The following is a 15,143-nucleotide window of genomic DNA, read 5'->3' as shown; positions in this document are numbered from 1 at the left end:
TCTGTGACAGGGTGAAAAGTTCACAAACATAAAACTTACCAGAACTCCAGGCTGGAAATGTCCTTACCTGAGGCTTTTAAAAACCAACAGAGCATTCAAGCAAGAAATCAGCAATGGGATCATTCAGTATGTGTTCTTTATTCCAATTAAAAGTACATTAGAAACAGCACACAGGACCAGCAGCAGCTTCCATGACAATTCAGCCCAATACTCTGCTGTCACCAGGTCATTCAGCTGTACTGGGAAAGTAGGTGATTAAATCAAGTCTTCCACTCCACACCCAAGCACTCACTCACCTGCCACTTTAAATAGGATTCCAACAGAATAAAAATAGATACACCCCAGAATACAAAAAGTTTAATTTTAAGCTGTTTTCTTTTTTTTTTCTTCACTAAAGCCTTTATACAAATTGATAAAAGGGTGCACAATTTCCTAAAATTTTAGGTACATTTTAAATGAGCCTTTTTTTACTTGGTAAAAGGATCCATGTTCCTGTCTTTGAACAGAATATGGTGGCCAGAATTGCAAAGAAAACAAGTCATAGTTTAAATTTACAATTTGTACATTTGTTTTGACGTGATTCCCACACTGAGTAGCAGGGCCATGGCTGCTCATGCTTGTCCCATTTCCCCCCAACAGAGAGCTGTGCACCCTAAATTCTGGTTCAGGAGCCTCCTTCTCCTGGAAACTGGGCTGGGAACAGCCCACAGGCTTCCAGCTGTGCACACAAGAATGGTCCCAACACACAGGAGGTGTCAATCCTTCCTTCCACAAGAATTTGGAGTCATTCCCCCTCCACGGAACAGGGCAGGGACCAATGACCTGTTCTGCACTCTGGAGCACTTCCCACCTGCAGTTTGGCTGAGCAATTGAACTCAAATCTCTGGTACTGTAACAGGTAAACTTGGTGTTCTACAGGGAATTGTTTTGGTCAGTACAGGCTGCTGTCATGAGCTTTTGTTTCTTTTATTCCTCTAACTGAAGCAGCTCTGCACATTGTCCATGCTGAGCTGAACCACGTGGGGAACTCAACTCACAGAGGGGAATTTAAGCAGACAACTAATTAGTACAGTTCCCTTCATACTGCCCCTCCCAGCCCACCCACCCACACCTTAGCCAGGTTAAAACACTTCAGATGAACTTCTGTACTGTCACCACCACCCCATGTCACAGGGAATGGCCATTCCAACAAATCCAGGACAAGGGAAAAGGAAAAACTGCCCAGCAAAAGCAACACCACACCTGTGTTTGCAAGTAGGAGCTACTGGAAACATCCTCAGGACAATTTACGTAGGGAAAAGCAGGGCAAGTCCATCAGGGAGCCAGAAATGAGTCCTAAAGAGCTCAGGGGAGCGCCAAGAGAATGACATCCTAGTTTGTACAAGTTGAGTATTTAGCCAAAAACCAGCTGCCTTGTCTGGGTTTGTTTTTTCTTTACTTGTGTCCATATTCAGCTGTTGAATTTAAACTGATCAGGTCAATGCTGCACATTATTCCAATTAAAGGCAATGATGTTTGGTTGCTTGGTTTTGTTTTTTTTTTCCTTTTTAACTTTTAGATAATTCCATATTGCCCCTCTTTTGGCAAGTGTGTTTCTCAGAATTCCAAAGATCATCCCATTTTTAAGGCTAAACTAAGAAATGTTAAAAGCTTCTGTAAACATTTCCTCTTCCTCCCCATAGTTGCACAATTTGAAGTCCAACTGCAATTTTGAAAATGAGGTAATTTTTGTGTACTCATATCTTGACGAGTCCTTTTCGGGACGAGCCGGGAGGTTGTGCCAATCCAAACGCTGATCCAATTGTAGTGGGAGAGATTCCACAGCAGGGCACACACCAGTTCCAGCAGCTATTTCAGTTATTTATCTTCTCAATTTCATCCAAGTCATCAGTATCCAATTTGTTTATCTTTTTGTCTGGGAAAGATGAGAAATAAGTTAAGTTTCATAACACATCACAGAGGAGGGAATGCTGCTCTTCTCAGCTGGACTTGAGGAGTTCTGGTTTATCAAGGAGTGTTCAGTGTACAAATTAAGCTACAAAACCTCTAAATTAAACCTTTTGGCTTTTATCAAAGGCCCATCTGGGTCCTTCACTGTGACCCATCTCTGGAATATGCAAACACAGCCTGACTCCTGTCACAGACAGCAGGTCACACACCCCACCAAACACCCGCCGTGCTCCTCTGCCACCCTTTAAGGTTCAACAAACACCCACCAGACCTGCTCAGCACACAATTCCCGCAGGAATTCCGTGATTTTAGAGACAGGGGAGAGCCTGGGGTACGTACTGAAGTGCTCCTGGATTCTGTTGAGGATGTTCATGCTGTGCTTGCTGTCCACCATGTTGATGGCCAGGCCGCGCTTGCCGAAGCGCCCGGTGCGGCCGATGCGGTGCAGGTACGTCTCGTTGTCTGGATTCCCATCTTTATCCACAGGCAGGTCAAAATTGATAACAACTGAGACCTGCTCCACATCGATCCCTGGCACAAGGAAAACATCATGTTATAAACACTGCAACCCCTTCAGAGCAGGAATGGCCTCCTCAGCCTCTGAAACGGAGCTTGTCCACAATATCCTCATGGAAATAAACCCCAACTAAGTCAGAGCAGAAAAGTCCCACTGAAACAGCCAAAGGAAAAGCAGTTGGAGATGCATTAACCAGCATAAATATTCTGGAAACTCTACCAGCACTTAAATATTTTGGAAACTCTCTCCTGCACTGGAAAGCTCCAAAGGCCACTTGTTTTATTTCCCAAGCACTACGTGTCTTAACTGTTCTAGGATGTCAAATTGCAGCACAAATTCCTACTGGAATAGTGAGCTGGATCTCAGTATTTTTCAGCTCTCTGTACTTTGGCACATGTTTAGTGCAAGCCCTGAGGGTCAGCAGCACAAGCCAGGCTTGGGGCCAGAAGCAGAAAATTCCCACAGGATGGACTTCTCCACCTCCAGCAGGAGGAAGCCCACAAGGAACTCTGTGTTTGCCCACAGGCATCCTTACTGTAAGGGCACTGATGGATCCCAACTGGAACATTTGAGCATGGAGATTCTCCCTGCAAGCTGGCCAGGGGTTTGTTGTGATGGGTTTGATCCATGGCTCCCTCAGTAACCAGGTGTAACTAAGGAAGTGGACATTACATAAGTATTCCACACGTTTTCCATGTGAGAGTAAGAGGAGGGGAGATAGGAAGTAGTTTAGTCTTCCTTCTTCCAGCAAAGCTTGGAGGAGCAGGAGGAACCTAGATGGTCCCTTGTTTCAGTTGGTTTCCTAGCCCAGGACGTGGTGAGATTGTATCATTGCCTGTTCTCCTCCTTTCTTAAAGTTTTCTAATTGTATTTCTGTGTTTCATTTACTTTGTTTTGCTTTTGTCCCTCCTTATTCCTTGTTACCCTTTCCCTTTTCCCCTGGGGGGGTCCCCAAATAGTGTGTACAAATTGCATAAGTGGTTGTAGATGTTAGAAAATATAATTTCTGGTTTAGAATCATAGAATCAATTGGGTTGGAAAAGACCTCCAGGATCATCAAGTCCAACCCTTGGTCCAACTCCAGTCCCTTTACCAGATCATGGCACTCAGTGCCACGGCCAAGCTCAGCTTAAAATCCTCCAGGGATGGGGAATCCACCCCCTCTCTGGGCAGCCCATTCCAATGCCTGAGCACTCTCTCTGCAAAGAATTTCTTCCTGATCTCCAACTTCAATTTCCCCTGGCAGAGCTTGAGCCCATCGTGCCCCCTTGTCCTATTGCTGAGTGCCTGGGAGAAGAGACCAACCCCCACCTGGCCAGAACTTCCCTTCAGGCAGTTCCAGACAGTGCTGAGGTCACCTCTGAGCCTCCTCTTCTCCAGGCTGAACACCCCCAGCTCCCTCAGCCTCTCCCCACAGCACTTGTGCTCCAGTCCCTTCACCAGCCTCGTTGCTCTTCTCTGGACTCGCTCCAGCCCCTCAATATCCTTTCTGAACTGAGGGGCCCAGAACTGAACACAACACTCAAGGTGTGGCCTCCCCAAGGCAGAGTCCAGGGGAAGGGTCACTGCCCTGGGCCTGCTGGCCACGCTAGTTTGGATCCAGGCCAGGATCCCATTGGCCTTCTTGGCCACCTGGGCACACTGGTGGCTCCTGTTGAGCTTCCTGTCCCTCAGTCCCCCCAGGTCCCTCTGCCTGGCTGCTCTCCAGCCACTCTGTGCCCACCTGTGGCACTGCAGGGGGTTGTTGTGGCCAAAGGGCAGGACCTGCACTTGGCCTTATTGAACTTCATCCCATTGGAATCAGCCCATCCCTCAAGTCTCTCCAGATCCCTCTGCAGGTCCCTCCTGCCTTCCAGCAGATCGACACTCCCTCCCAGCTCAGTGTCATCAGCAAATTTGCTGATGATGGACTCAATCCCCTCATCTAAATCATCAACAAATATGGTCAACAGGACTGGACCCAACACAGACCCCTGGGGAACACCACTGGTGTTCCCACTGGTTTAATTCAGTTCAGTTTCTTTTGAGTTCTTGCTTTTCTTTTCAGTTTTTTTTCCCTTTGCTTGAAAGACTTTGGGAGGAGGGAGGAGGGCAGTCCAGGGTCGGTAAAAGAACTAGGCCAAACCCAGACATTTTTTTTCCCTAGGAAGTGCTGCTTCCAGCCCTCCCTGGTCCTGCTGGGCCATGTCCTACCTCTGGCACAGACGTTGGTGGTCACCAGCACCTTCTCCTTGCCCTCTCGGAAGCGCTCGATGACGGCCGCTCTCTGCTCCACCATCATCTCCCCGCTGAGCAGGGCCACCTGATGGCCCTCCCTGGACAGCTCTGCCGCCAACCACCCCGCTGTCTTCCGAGTCTGGAACACACAGCCCCACGGTGGGAGGCAGTTTCAGTGCTGGAAATGGGAACAAACCTCTCTGGGGGCCTCGGAAGGTGTTTGGGTATCTCACAACAAAACAGCTCCCAAGTGCTGGGATCACCACCTGCATCACAAACTGCATCACAACGAGGAGAATGTGGCTCTGCCACCACAGGTGCCCTTGACTAAGAGGAGGACACCTTTTCTGTGTGCTCTGCTTCTTGGATTTCACTCTGCTGGAGACTGGCATGACACTGAAAACTCATGGAAATGGTCACACAACCACAAGTGCTCAGCTTGGCAAATGGCAGGGTTAGAGCTCAGTGTAGTTGTGAAATCCCACTGAGGCTCTAACACAATTTCTAATTATGATGCAGTTTTTTGAGTTCTGATTGTCTTGAGACAGCATAAAAGCAAACTGCAGACTCTGAAGTTTTATCCTGTCTGAGTTTGCTTTACCTGGCTCTTCTGTGCTGTCAGCACTGGCTTTTCCCTCAAAGTTATTATGGTGGCCCTCAGAAAAAGAAAACAAGGTCTCAGTGTGATCCACAGGGAGACCCCAGAGGTGTGTCCCCCATTACCTGAGGGGACAGCTCTGTAGCAGCCACAGAAGCAAAAAATTTCCCTAACCCTCATTCTGTCTGATTTTCATCCATTTTCTAAACTCAATTTTTTTCTCCATTAATTCCAAGTATACCTTGTTTTGGACAACTGTGCATTACTGATCTTTGCTTCAGAGGACTTCAGGAAATAAATTCAGGAATAAAAATGACCCACGTGGTCTCTTGGATGGCCAAGCCCAGGGAAACAAAGCAGCCAACCTGGCTCTCAGGACTTCACTCTAAGGGGGAGCCAGAGAAGCCAAAAAGGGCAATTTATGTTCTAAGTTTCTTTTTGAAAACTGTGTCTGGCCAGGTTTTTGGAACAAGCAGCCCCTACACAATCACAGACTGGTTTGGGGGCACTGGGACCACCATTCCCTGGGGACACTCACGTGGCAGAAGATCATGGCCTGGGCGATGGTGATCGCGCCGTAGATGTTGCAGAGAGCTCTGAACTTCTCATCCCTGTTGTTGCACAGGACATAATACTGCTTGATGGTGTCCAGGGTCTCCTCCTCACGCTTCAGTTTGATAATGTTGGGGTCAGGAACAACTTTCTGAGCAAACTTCCACACAGAATCCTCAAAGGTGGCTGAAAACAGGAGCATCTGGCAGTCCCTGGGGAGCATTCTGCAACAGAGAGGAAAATGGGCAGGGTTCCCACACACCACCATCATCTCCTGATGGGATTAATGCCATGGGCAAACAGAACCATAACCTTGGGACCAGGTATTTCAGTAGAAAGACTCATGATAACCTTACCCACCCCTGATCATTCCCTCAAGGACCAGAGGCACCCAGACTTGCCTTCCTAAATGGCATAAACTGCTCCAGGGACAGGCTTTTTATTCTGTAAGGAAATTAAACTGCTTGTCATGCCCTGACATTGTGCCTCTGGTAACCACCTGGATTAGAGCTAACACTGTCGTTTTAATCTTGTTGCTTCCCCAGGGAAGGCCCCAGTCGAGCCCTGCTGTCCCTGCAGTGCCACCCTCACCTCTGAATGCGGATGCTCTGGTCCTGGTGGCCCTGGGTCGCGATCATCACATCAGCCTCATCCAACACAAACACTTTGATCTTCTTGGGATCTATGAATTTCAGTTTGGAACACCAGTCCAGCACCGTGCCGGGTGTGCCGATGACGATCTGCTCCGAGATCTTCTGCCCTCTCTCCACTGCCCAGACAGAAAGAAAAGCTGCTGCAGGATGGCTGTGCACGCAGGGAAATGCTCTGCCCTTCTCTGGCCCACCCTATTTCCCCTCCTGGTGCACCATTTCCCCATTCCTGGTGGTGCCATTCCCACTACTCACGTTTGTTCCCTCGGACGGCGTACGCAAGTTTCAGCTCCGGGTAAAAGTTCCCCATCTGTTCGATCACTTTCCCTGTTTGAAGTGCCAGCTCATATGTTGGAGAAAGGCACAAACACTGCAGGGACAGAAAGACAACGAGTTTGACACGATCAGCATCCAGGGCAACACTACACACTTGCTTTACAAAATCTTTGCTGAAGTTCTCCCCAAGAAAACATGCAAGTTGCTGAACAGTTTCTCAACCATCCCATAAAGAAACTGAGTTTAAAAAGCCTCTTTTCAGGCATTGTCTGCTCTGTTCTCAGCTATCTTCTCTCCCATCCCAAATCCACTTTCCAACCCCAACTTCAGCCTGCACTATTTCTTTGGTTTAATTCCTCCCAGAGTGATTTAACTCCTCACAGACATCCTGTGTGATGCACAGGAAGAAGTTCTGAGCAAAATCCACACCTTTTGCACTAAAGGCATTTAAATAATCCCCAAATCTCCAGGCCCAGAAGAAACAGCATCATGGCTCCATCAAGCCATGAATTTACATTCCAAGACCCACCAGGTTCTTCACTAGATGGCACTGCACAGCCACGGAACACCCCAGAACAGCCACATCCCACCAACTCTACCTGTGGATACTTGTTCCCGGGTTCCACACGGCTGAGCATGGCCAGGACAAAGGCAGCTGTCTTGCCAGTACCAGACTGTGACTGTGCAATCAGGTTCTGAGGGCTGCAGGGCACAGCAGACACAGGCTCAGAGGGTGAACCCCCCAGACAACACTCCTGGGGTGGGCTGGGACAGAGGACACAGCCTGTGGCATTTGGGGACTTGCTGGATTTACCCCTGCTCTGGACTGGGGCTACTCTGACCAGAAATGCTCCACAGGGTAGAAATTACCTCCTGCCCAACTCTCTCTGTCAGCACCTCTTGATTATGGGGATTTGGAAGGAGAACTGTGATTATCTGTCAGTGCTTTGCCATCTCCCCCACTGTCTCAGGACCACAAATTCCAGCTCAGGGTTGTGGAAAGGGAAACCAGCCACACAGGCAGTGCAGCACCTCAGCTCTTCCCACCCACCCACACAGGATTTCTGAGCTATTTCTTATTATTTCTCCCGAGACTGATGAGGAAAATGGGACTGATCTCAGGCAAACACCACAGCACTGAGTGTTTGGTACCAGCCCTAGGAAAAGGACAAATGCAGGGCTGGTGTCACACAGGACCATGGAAACACCATGGGAAGCTTTAGTCCATCCCCTGAGAGCTTCCCCATCACCTCCTCCCCTCCAAAGTCCAGGAAGGCCACACTGAACCTTTCCAATCCTCCCATACTGGAAGGGAGAGGGCAGAATGTACGTACGGCTCTGCAAGCATCATGGGCAGGGCGTTCTCTTGGATCTTGGATGGTCTGTTGAAGCCCATGGCATAGACTCCCTGCAGGAGCTGTGGCTTCCTGGAAAGAGGAATTTTTATATCAGGACCTTTTAAAATACATTCAGTTTTCATTTCTGTACAAAAAGGTGAGAAAAAAGGTTGAGAAGACAACCCAGAGCTGTCCCAGCTACAGTTCCCACCAGTGAGGCCACGATAAGCAGCATCTGGAAGTTACAAGTGACAGCAGGAAGTTTGGAAAGGAAGCTTTGCAAGAGCCCCTGGATTTAGTCAGTCTGCCTGTCCCAGCCCCAGGGCAAACCCTGTGCCCTCAGGCCAGCACTGCTTGTTGCAAAGCAGCTTTTCAGACTATCCAGGAATCCCAGAGCAGAAAGCATTAATCCTGTCCTTCAGGCCAATCCCATTTCCTCAGCCATGCCTAATCTTGGGGCCAAAATTATCACTCCTTGATGACTCCAACACAGGACAAAGTGGCCTTGGTACATGAGGAACAGGATGAAGGGAAACATCGTGAGATCATTGCAAGGACTTTAGGAAGTTGTGTGGATCCTGTAACACAACTGGCACTGGAACACCAGAGTGATGCTGGCTCAGGGAAATGGCTGATAATTAGTTGTTGTGGCAACACCTTGTGATCCATGGGTACAACCCAGCCCTCACACCCAAAATGATGTGGTGACACTGCTGGTCAGTAAATTCTCACCTACTGCTTTCTCTCAAGGGAGCTTTCTACTCTCAGCAGACACTTATGTAGACAAGGAGATCCCAGAACAACCTCAGTCCAGGTTATGGTGCTGGAAACTCTCAGCTGATGACCCCAAGTGCTCTCAGAAGGGCTCTCCTCTCCAGGCAGGTTAAAGTTTCCTGCCCACACTTCCCATTGCAACAACTTCCTACTCAGCACAACACACTGGTGCAAAAATCCTGTATTACTTTCCACCGAAGGCTGGAACAAAAGCTCTTTGAAAATGTAACCTTGTGCTGCTTGAGCAAGGAGAGACAAAGCCCCAGTTGCCAAGGATACACCGAGTCACAACAAAATGAAGACTCAATTAGTCTGGCTGCCCCTGTCATTAACTCCCTGGGATTGTTTGCCTTTTGAATTAGTCTAACAGGCACTGCAGGACCTCAGCTATTATTTTTTTGAAACATTCAACCACCAACACTCACAAAGCTAAACAGCATCCTGGCATTTCACAGGGAGAAGACTTCTCAGCTCCCACTTCCCTGTGGAGCTTTTAGAGCAACAAACTTGAGATCAGTGTAACCACAACTCAGTGGGACAGACTCTTTAGCACATTATTTCATATATATATATATATAAATGAATCATGGCTTAAATAGGGTTATCATCACTTGAAAGCTGCACTGGTGAAGTTTCCAGTGGGAAGGGTCAGACAGGTAAATGCTACTGGTTTGTCCAGTACTGCTGGAAAACACAAGGTTTTCCCTTTGTGCTCCTCACTGCCTGTTTCTGATGGAAACCCTCACAAGGCACCCAGACAAAACAACCCTCCTGGCATTTAAACAGTACAAATGATACACTCATTTATTAATGACAAATTGGCAGCAACCTGAAACACAAACCCAAGTGCTTCTAAGTGGCATCTCCTGTGCAATCAGGGAATTTTCCAGGACACAAGGAGAGGCTCCAACCTCACATCTACTGTCAAAACTGAGTCAGTGCTGCTCTCCCCGAGCTCAAGAAGGAGGCCTCCTACAACTGACTGAAAACTCCAGCCAGAAGGGAGCCTGCTCAGTGTTTCTGTTCCCAGGATTTAAGAGCTCCATGCAGAGGAGGCTCTGGCTCATCCCAGCAGGCACTTACAGGCGCAGCTCCTCGAAAGACTTGACGGAGTAGAGGGGGGACGTGGGGTCCCTCTGCAGCACCTCCACCTGGTTCGTGGTGTCCACCAGGTTGCTGCGGATCAGCTTGTTCAGCAGGGACTGGGCAGCTCTGTCCTCTGGGAAAGGAGGTGGGAAACAGACCCATCAACCACAGCCTGGCCCAGGTGGTGCTCCCACTGAAACGCTCAGCCAGTTAAAAGGGACAAAACCCATCCAAATACTGATATTCTTCATTAGAGAGTAATGGATTAAAGAGCCCAAACTTCCTGGATGAGACACCAAGAGATCCCAGAGATTCCCATTTAATACTCTGGATGAGACACCAAGAGATCCCAGGGATTCCCATTTATTATTCTGAATGAGACATCAAGAGATCCCAGGGATTCCCATTTAATATTCTGGATGAGACACCAAGAGATCCCAGGGATTCCCATTTATTATTCTGAATGAGACACCAAGAGATCCCAGGGATTCCCATTTAATATTCTGGATGAGACACCAAGAGATCCCAGGGATTCCCATTTAATATTCTGGATGAGACACCAAGAGATCCCAGGGATTCCCATTTATTATTCTGAATGAGACACCAAGAGATCCCAGGGATTCCCATTTAATTTCCAGGAAGACAAACCAAGGGAGCACCATTTTAAGGGGGACTTTAACAGATCCAGAATTCTGCTTATCTAAGATATTTCAGCTTAGTATCTACCTGGGACAGGCTAAAGGTCCCTTCAAGCCTCACTCTGACACAAAGCCAGACACCTTTTAGGGTTTTATTTCTCTTTCTAAGGGAAGTTTGAGGATAAATGCCACTTCAGAAGATTCCAGGGTTGAAACACTGCAAGGCCTGAGGATAAGTGAGACCAAAATGAGGTCAAACTGCTGCACTTTGGGGCTTTGCTACTAAACCTGTTGCCTCAAACCACTTTCTGAGGGATGTCGAGCCATTACCCACCTCTGAAGCGCCACTGCACAAACAGAACATGTTGGTTGCCACAGCAATCCCAGCTCCAGGGAATCCAACTGCTCCTGTATCCAGTCCTGCCTTGAGGACACTGCTATCCCCTTATTTCTCTCCACTCTAATCCAGGAGTCTCCCAAGTTATTACAGGACACAATGGCTTTAAAAGTGTTATGGAGAAAGGACATGTCTTACAATTAAGTCCTTGGGGGGCAGGATACAAGATCAGCTGTCCTGGGACATAAGGCAGACTTACTTTAAGTATATATTGAATTAATATAGTTATAATTAAGTTATATTAGATTAATTACCTTGTCAAAGCATTTCTCAGGAAGGCACTTACCCTTCTCCTCATCCTCTGTCTTCTCCACGTTGTCGTCAGCCTTGACAACAGCACCTGAGTTAGAACAGTTTGGGGGGCACAGGTGAGGTCAGGCCTGAGGTCCAGCCCACACCATGGGATGAAGTTCAACAAGGCCAAGTGCAGGTCCTGCCCTTTGGCCACCCCAACCCCCTGCAGTGCCACAGGAAGGCACAGAGTGGGTGGAGAGGGACTGGGGGAAAGGGACCTGGGGGGACTGAGGGACAGGAAGCTCAACAGGAGCCAACAGTGTGTCCAGGTGGCCAAGAAGGCCAATGGGATCCTGGCCTGGATCCAAACTAGCGTGGCCAGCAGGCCCAGGGCAGTGACCCTTCCCCTGGACTCTGCCTTGGGGAGGCCACACCTTGAGTGTTGTGTTCAGTTCTGGGCCCCTCAGTTGAGGAAAGAGATTGAGGGGCTGGAGAAGGGACTGGATGTGGCTCTGAGTGTCCTCTGAAACACCTCCAGGGATGGAGAATCCACCATGTCTTGATCCAACCCCACTGTGATCACCAGCCCAGGGCACAGAGTGCCCTGGGCTGGTGATCACAGTGGGGTTGGATCAAGGGTTGGACTTGATGATCTCAGAGGTCTCTTCCAACCCAACTGATTCTATGATTCTATTCTATGATTCTGTGATGGTGGACTCACCATCCCTGGAGGTTTTTAAGATGAGACTGGACATGGCACTGAGTGCCATAATCTGGTGATCACAGTGGGGTTGGATCAAGGGTTGGATTTGATGATCTCAGAGGTCTCTTCCAACCCAAGTGAGAAGAGCAACGAGGCTGGAGAAGGGACTGGAGCACAAGTGCTGTGGGGAGAGGCTGAGGGAGCTGGGGGTGTTCAGCCTGGAGAAGAGGAGGCTCAGAGGTGACCTCAGCACTGTCTGGAACTGCCTGAAGGGAAGTTCTGGCCAGGTGGGGGTTGGTCTCTTCTCCCAGGCACTCAGCAATAGGACAAGGGGGCACGATGGGCTCAAGCTCTGCCAGGGGAAATTGAAGTTGGAGATGAGGAGGAAATTCTTTGCAGAGAGAGTGCTCAGGGATTGGAATGGGCTGCCCAGAGAGGGGGTGGATTCCCCATCCCTGGAGGTTTTTCAGCTGAGCTTGGCCGTGGCACTGAGTGCCATGATCTGGTAAAGGGACTGGAGTTGGACCAAGGGTTGGACTTGATGATCTCGGAGGGCTTTTCCAACCCAATCCATTCTGTGTTTCTATGGATGTGGCACTGAGGGAAAATCCACCATGTCTTGATCCAACCCCACTGGGATCATCATGTCTTGATCCAACCATGTCTTGATCCAACCCCACTGTGATCACCAGCCCAGGGCACTCTGTGCCCTGGGCTGGTGATCCCAGTAGGGTTGGATCAAGGGTTGGACTTGCTGATCTCAGAGGTCTTTTCCACCCCAATCCATCCTATGATTCTATGGACGTGGGAATGCCATGGGAAAAGCCAAAATCCAGCTCCTTTCCACGAGGAGAACCTCAGGAAAACCCTCTGCCCTTCCCCTGGCTGTGCAGAGCAATCCCAAGCAGAGCTTGTCCCCCCCAGACCCCACCACATTCCCCCTGAGCTGCTGCTCCATCCCAGCTCTGCCTCTTCCCCTCGGGAATTCCGTGGTTTGTCAGGAATTTCCTGTGAACTCCCTGGGAACACATTCCTGCCCTTCCCAGCCCAGCTGAGCCCCTGGAACTCACCGTTGGCATCTGGTTTGGGCTTCTCATCCTTCAGGTGCAAAGTGCTCAGCTGGAAAGACAAAATCAGGGAATAATAACAATGATTAGTGATAATAACAATAGAAATAATAATAATAATAATAATAATAATAATAATCAACTACGATAAATGGAGGTTTCTTCTAAAAGGAGAGTCTAATAATAATAATAATAATAATAATAATAATCATCATCATCAACTACAATAAATGGAGGTTTTTTCTAAAAGGAGAGCCTAATAATAGAAATAATAATAATAATAATAATAACAATAATAATAATAATAATAATAATAATAATAATAATAATAATAATAAAAAACAACTACGATAAATGGAGGTTTCTTCTAAAAGGAGAGTCTAATAATAATAATAATAATAATAATAATAATAATAATCATCATCAACTACAATAAATGGAGGTTTCTTCTAAAAGGAGAGCCTAATAATAATAATAATAATAATAATAATAATAATAATAATAATATAAAAATAACAATTAATAATAATAATAAACAACTATGATAAATGGAGATTTCTTCTAAAAGGAGAGTCTAATAATAGAAATAATAATAATAATAATAATAATAATAATAATAATAATAATAATAATAATAATAATCAACTACAATAAATGGGGGTTTCTTCTAAAGAAAGAGCCTAATATTAATAATAATTGATAAATAATAATAGCAATAATAATTATAAAAATGGGGGATTTGCTTCTAAAGGATGAGTCCAATAATAGAAGTAATAATAATAATAATAATAATAATAATAATAATAATAATAATAATAAATGGGGGTTGCTTCTAAAGGAAGAGCCTAATATTAATAATAATTGATAAAAAATAATAGAAATAATAATAATAATAAAAATGGGGGATTTGTTTCTAAAGGAAGACCCTAGTAATAGAAATAATAAAATAAAAATAAAATAATAATTATAATAACAATAATAATAATAATTTTAAAGTGGAGGGGATTGCTTCTAAAGGAAGAGCCTAATAATGGAAATAATAATAATAATAGTGATAATAATAATAATAAAAATGGGGGTTGCTTTTAAAGGAAGAGCCTAATAATAAAAGTGATAATAATAATAATAATGATAAATGGGGGTTGCTTCTAAAGAAAGAGCCCAATTATAATAATAATAATAATTTTAAAGTGTGTGTGTGTTGCTTCTAAAGGATGAGCCTAATAATAGAAGTAATAATAATAATAATAATAATAATAAAATGGGGGTTTCTTCTAAAGAAAGATCCCAATAACAATAATAATAATAATAATTTTAAAGTGGAGGGGATTGCTTCTAAAGGAAGAGCCCAATAATAATAATTGATAAATAATAATAGGAATAATAATAAATAGTAATAATAATAATAATAATAATAATAATATGGGGGATTTGCTTCTAAAGGAAGAGCCCAATAATAATAATAATAATAATAATAATAATAATAATAATAATAATAATAATAATAATAATTTTCAAGGGGGGGTGTGCTTCTAAAAAAAGAGCATAATATTAATATTAATAATTTTAAAGTGAGGGGGTTTTGGCTTCTCCAGGAAGAGCCCGAGCCCCGGGGCCCCCCCAGGCGCTGCCCCCAAGGACCAACACGGGGCCTTCCCTTTCCCCGACACAGAAAATGGGGCGAAAAAGGGTTTTTTCGGCGCTCGCCGTGTCTGTGCGCGGAGCGGGCCCCGCCGGCCCCGGGAGCCCCGCACTGCCCGCCCCGGCCGGGCCTGCCCGAGCCCCCGCAGCCCCTCCGGGCACTCACCGACTCCGCCGCCGCCTCCTGCTCGTCCACGGCCAAGGCCCAGGAGTCGGTGGCCATGGCCGGCCCGCACCGCCCGCACCGCCGCGATGGCGCCTGCGCGCCCGCGGAACCGCCCCCGCCCGCCGACACCGAGCGGAAACAGCGCCGCCAGACCGCGTTCCGGGGGGAAAGCGTTCCGGGGGGACAGCGAGCCGGGGGGACAGCGAGCCGGGGGGACACGGGATGGGGCAGAGGGATGGGGGCAGTGGGATGGGGGAATGGGAGCAGTGGGATGGGGGCAGTGGGATGGGGGCAGTGGGATGGGGGAATGGGAGCAGTGGGATGGGGGCAGTGGGATGGG

General features: G+C 47.0%; 1 protein-coding gene across 1 annotated transcript; it reads right to left on the bottom strand.

Moving 5' to 3' along the window:
- Nucleotides 1-114: 114 nt before the first annotated feature.
- On the bottom strand, nt 115-14,913 carry LOC139681851 (ATP-dependent RNA helicase DDX19B). Its single transcript, XM_071575574.1, has 12 exons — nt 14,804-14,913; nt 13,000-13,048; nt 11,279-11,332; nt 9,955-10,090; nt 8,095-8,187; nt 7,360-7,462; nt 6,740-6,854; nt 6,426-6,603; nt 5,821-6,058; nt 4,661-4,823; nt 2,290-2,481; nt 115-1,915 (listed from the first exon to the last, which is right to left on the bottom strand). Exons 1-12 carry the CDS (start codon nt 14,858-14,860, stop codon nt 1,854-1,856), a joined length of 1,440 nt encoding a protein of 479 aa, XP_071431675.1. The 5' UTR covers nt 14,861-14,913; the 3' UTR covers nt 115-1,853.
- Nucleotides 14,914-15,143: the final 230 nt, after the last annotated feature.

This window comes from Pithys albifrons, chromosome 22 (genome assembly GCF_047495875.1).
Source record: "Pithys albifrons albifrons isolate INPA30051 chromosome 22, PitAlb_v1, whole genome shotgun sequence".
NCBI classification, from domain to species: domain Eukaryota; kingdom Metazoa; phylum Chordata; class Aves; order Passeriformes; family Thamnophilidae; genus Pithys; species Pithys albifrons.
Note: the sequence above shows the minus strand (reverse complement) of the source record. Positions and strands in the feature narration are given on the sequence as shown.

What these genes read in the sequence shown, in the direction of transcription:
- LOC139681851 (XM_071575574.1), bottom strand. Translation starts at nt 14,860, where the DNA reads ATGGCCACCGACTCCTGGGCCTTGGCCGTGGACGAGCAGGAGGCGGCG. An exon ending in CGCCGTCCGAGGGAACAAAC is followed by an intron (nt 6,604 to 6,739) that starts GTGAGTAGTGGG and finishes CTGTCTGGGCAG; the next exon opens with TGGAGAGAGGGCAGAAGATC. An exon ending in CACCAACGTCTGTGCCAGAG is followed by an intron (nt 2,482 to 4,660) that starts GTAGGACATGGC and finishes TCCTTGTGCCAG; the next exon opens with GGATCGATGTGGAGCAGGTC.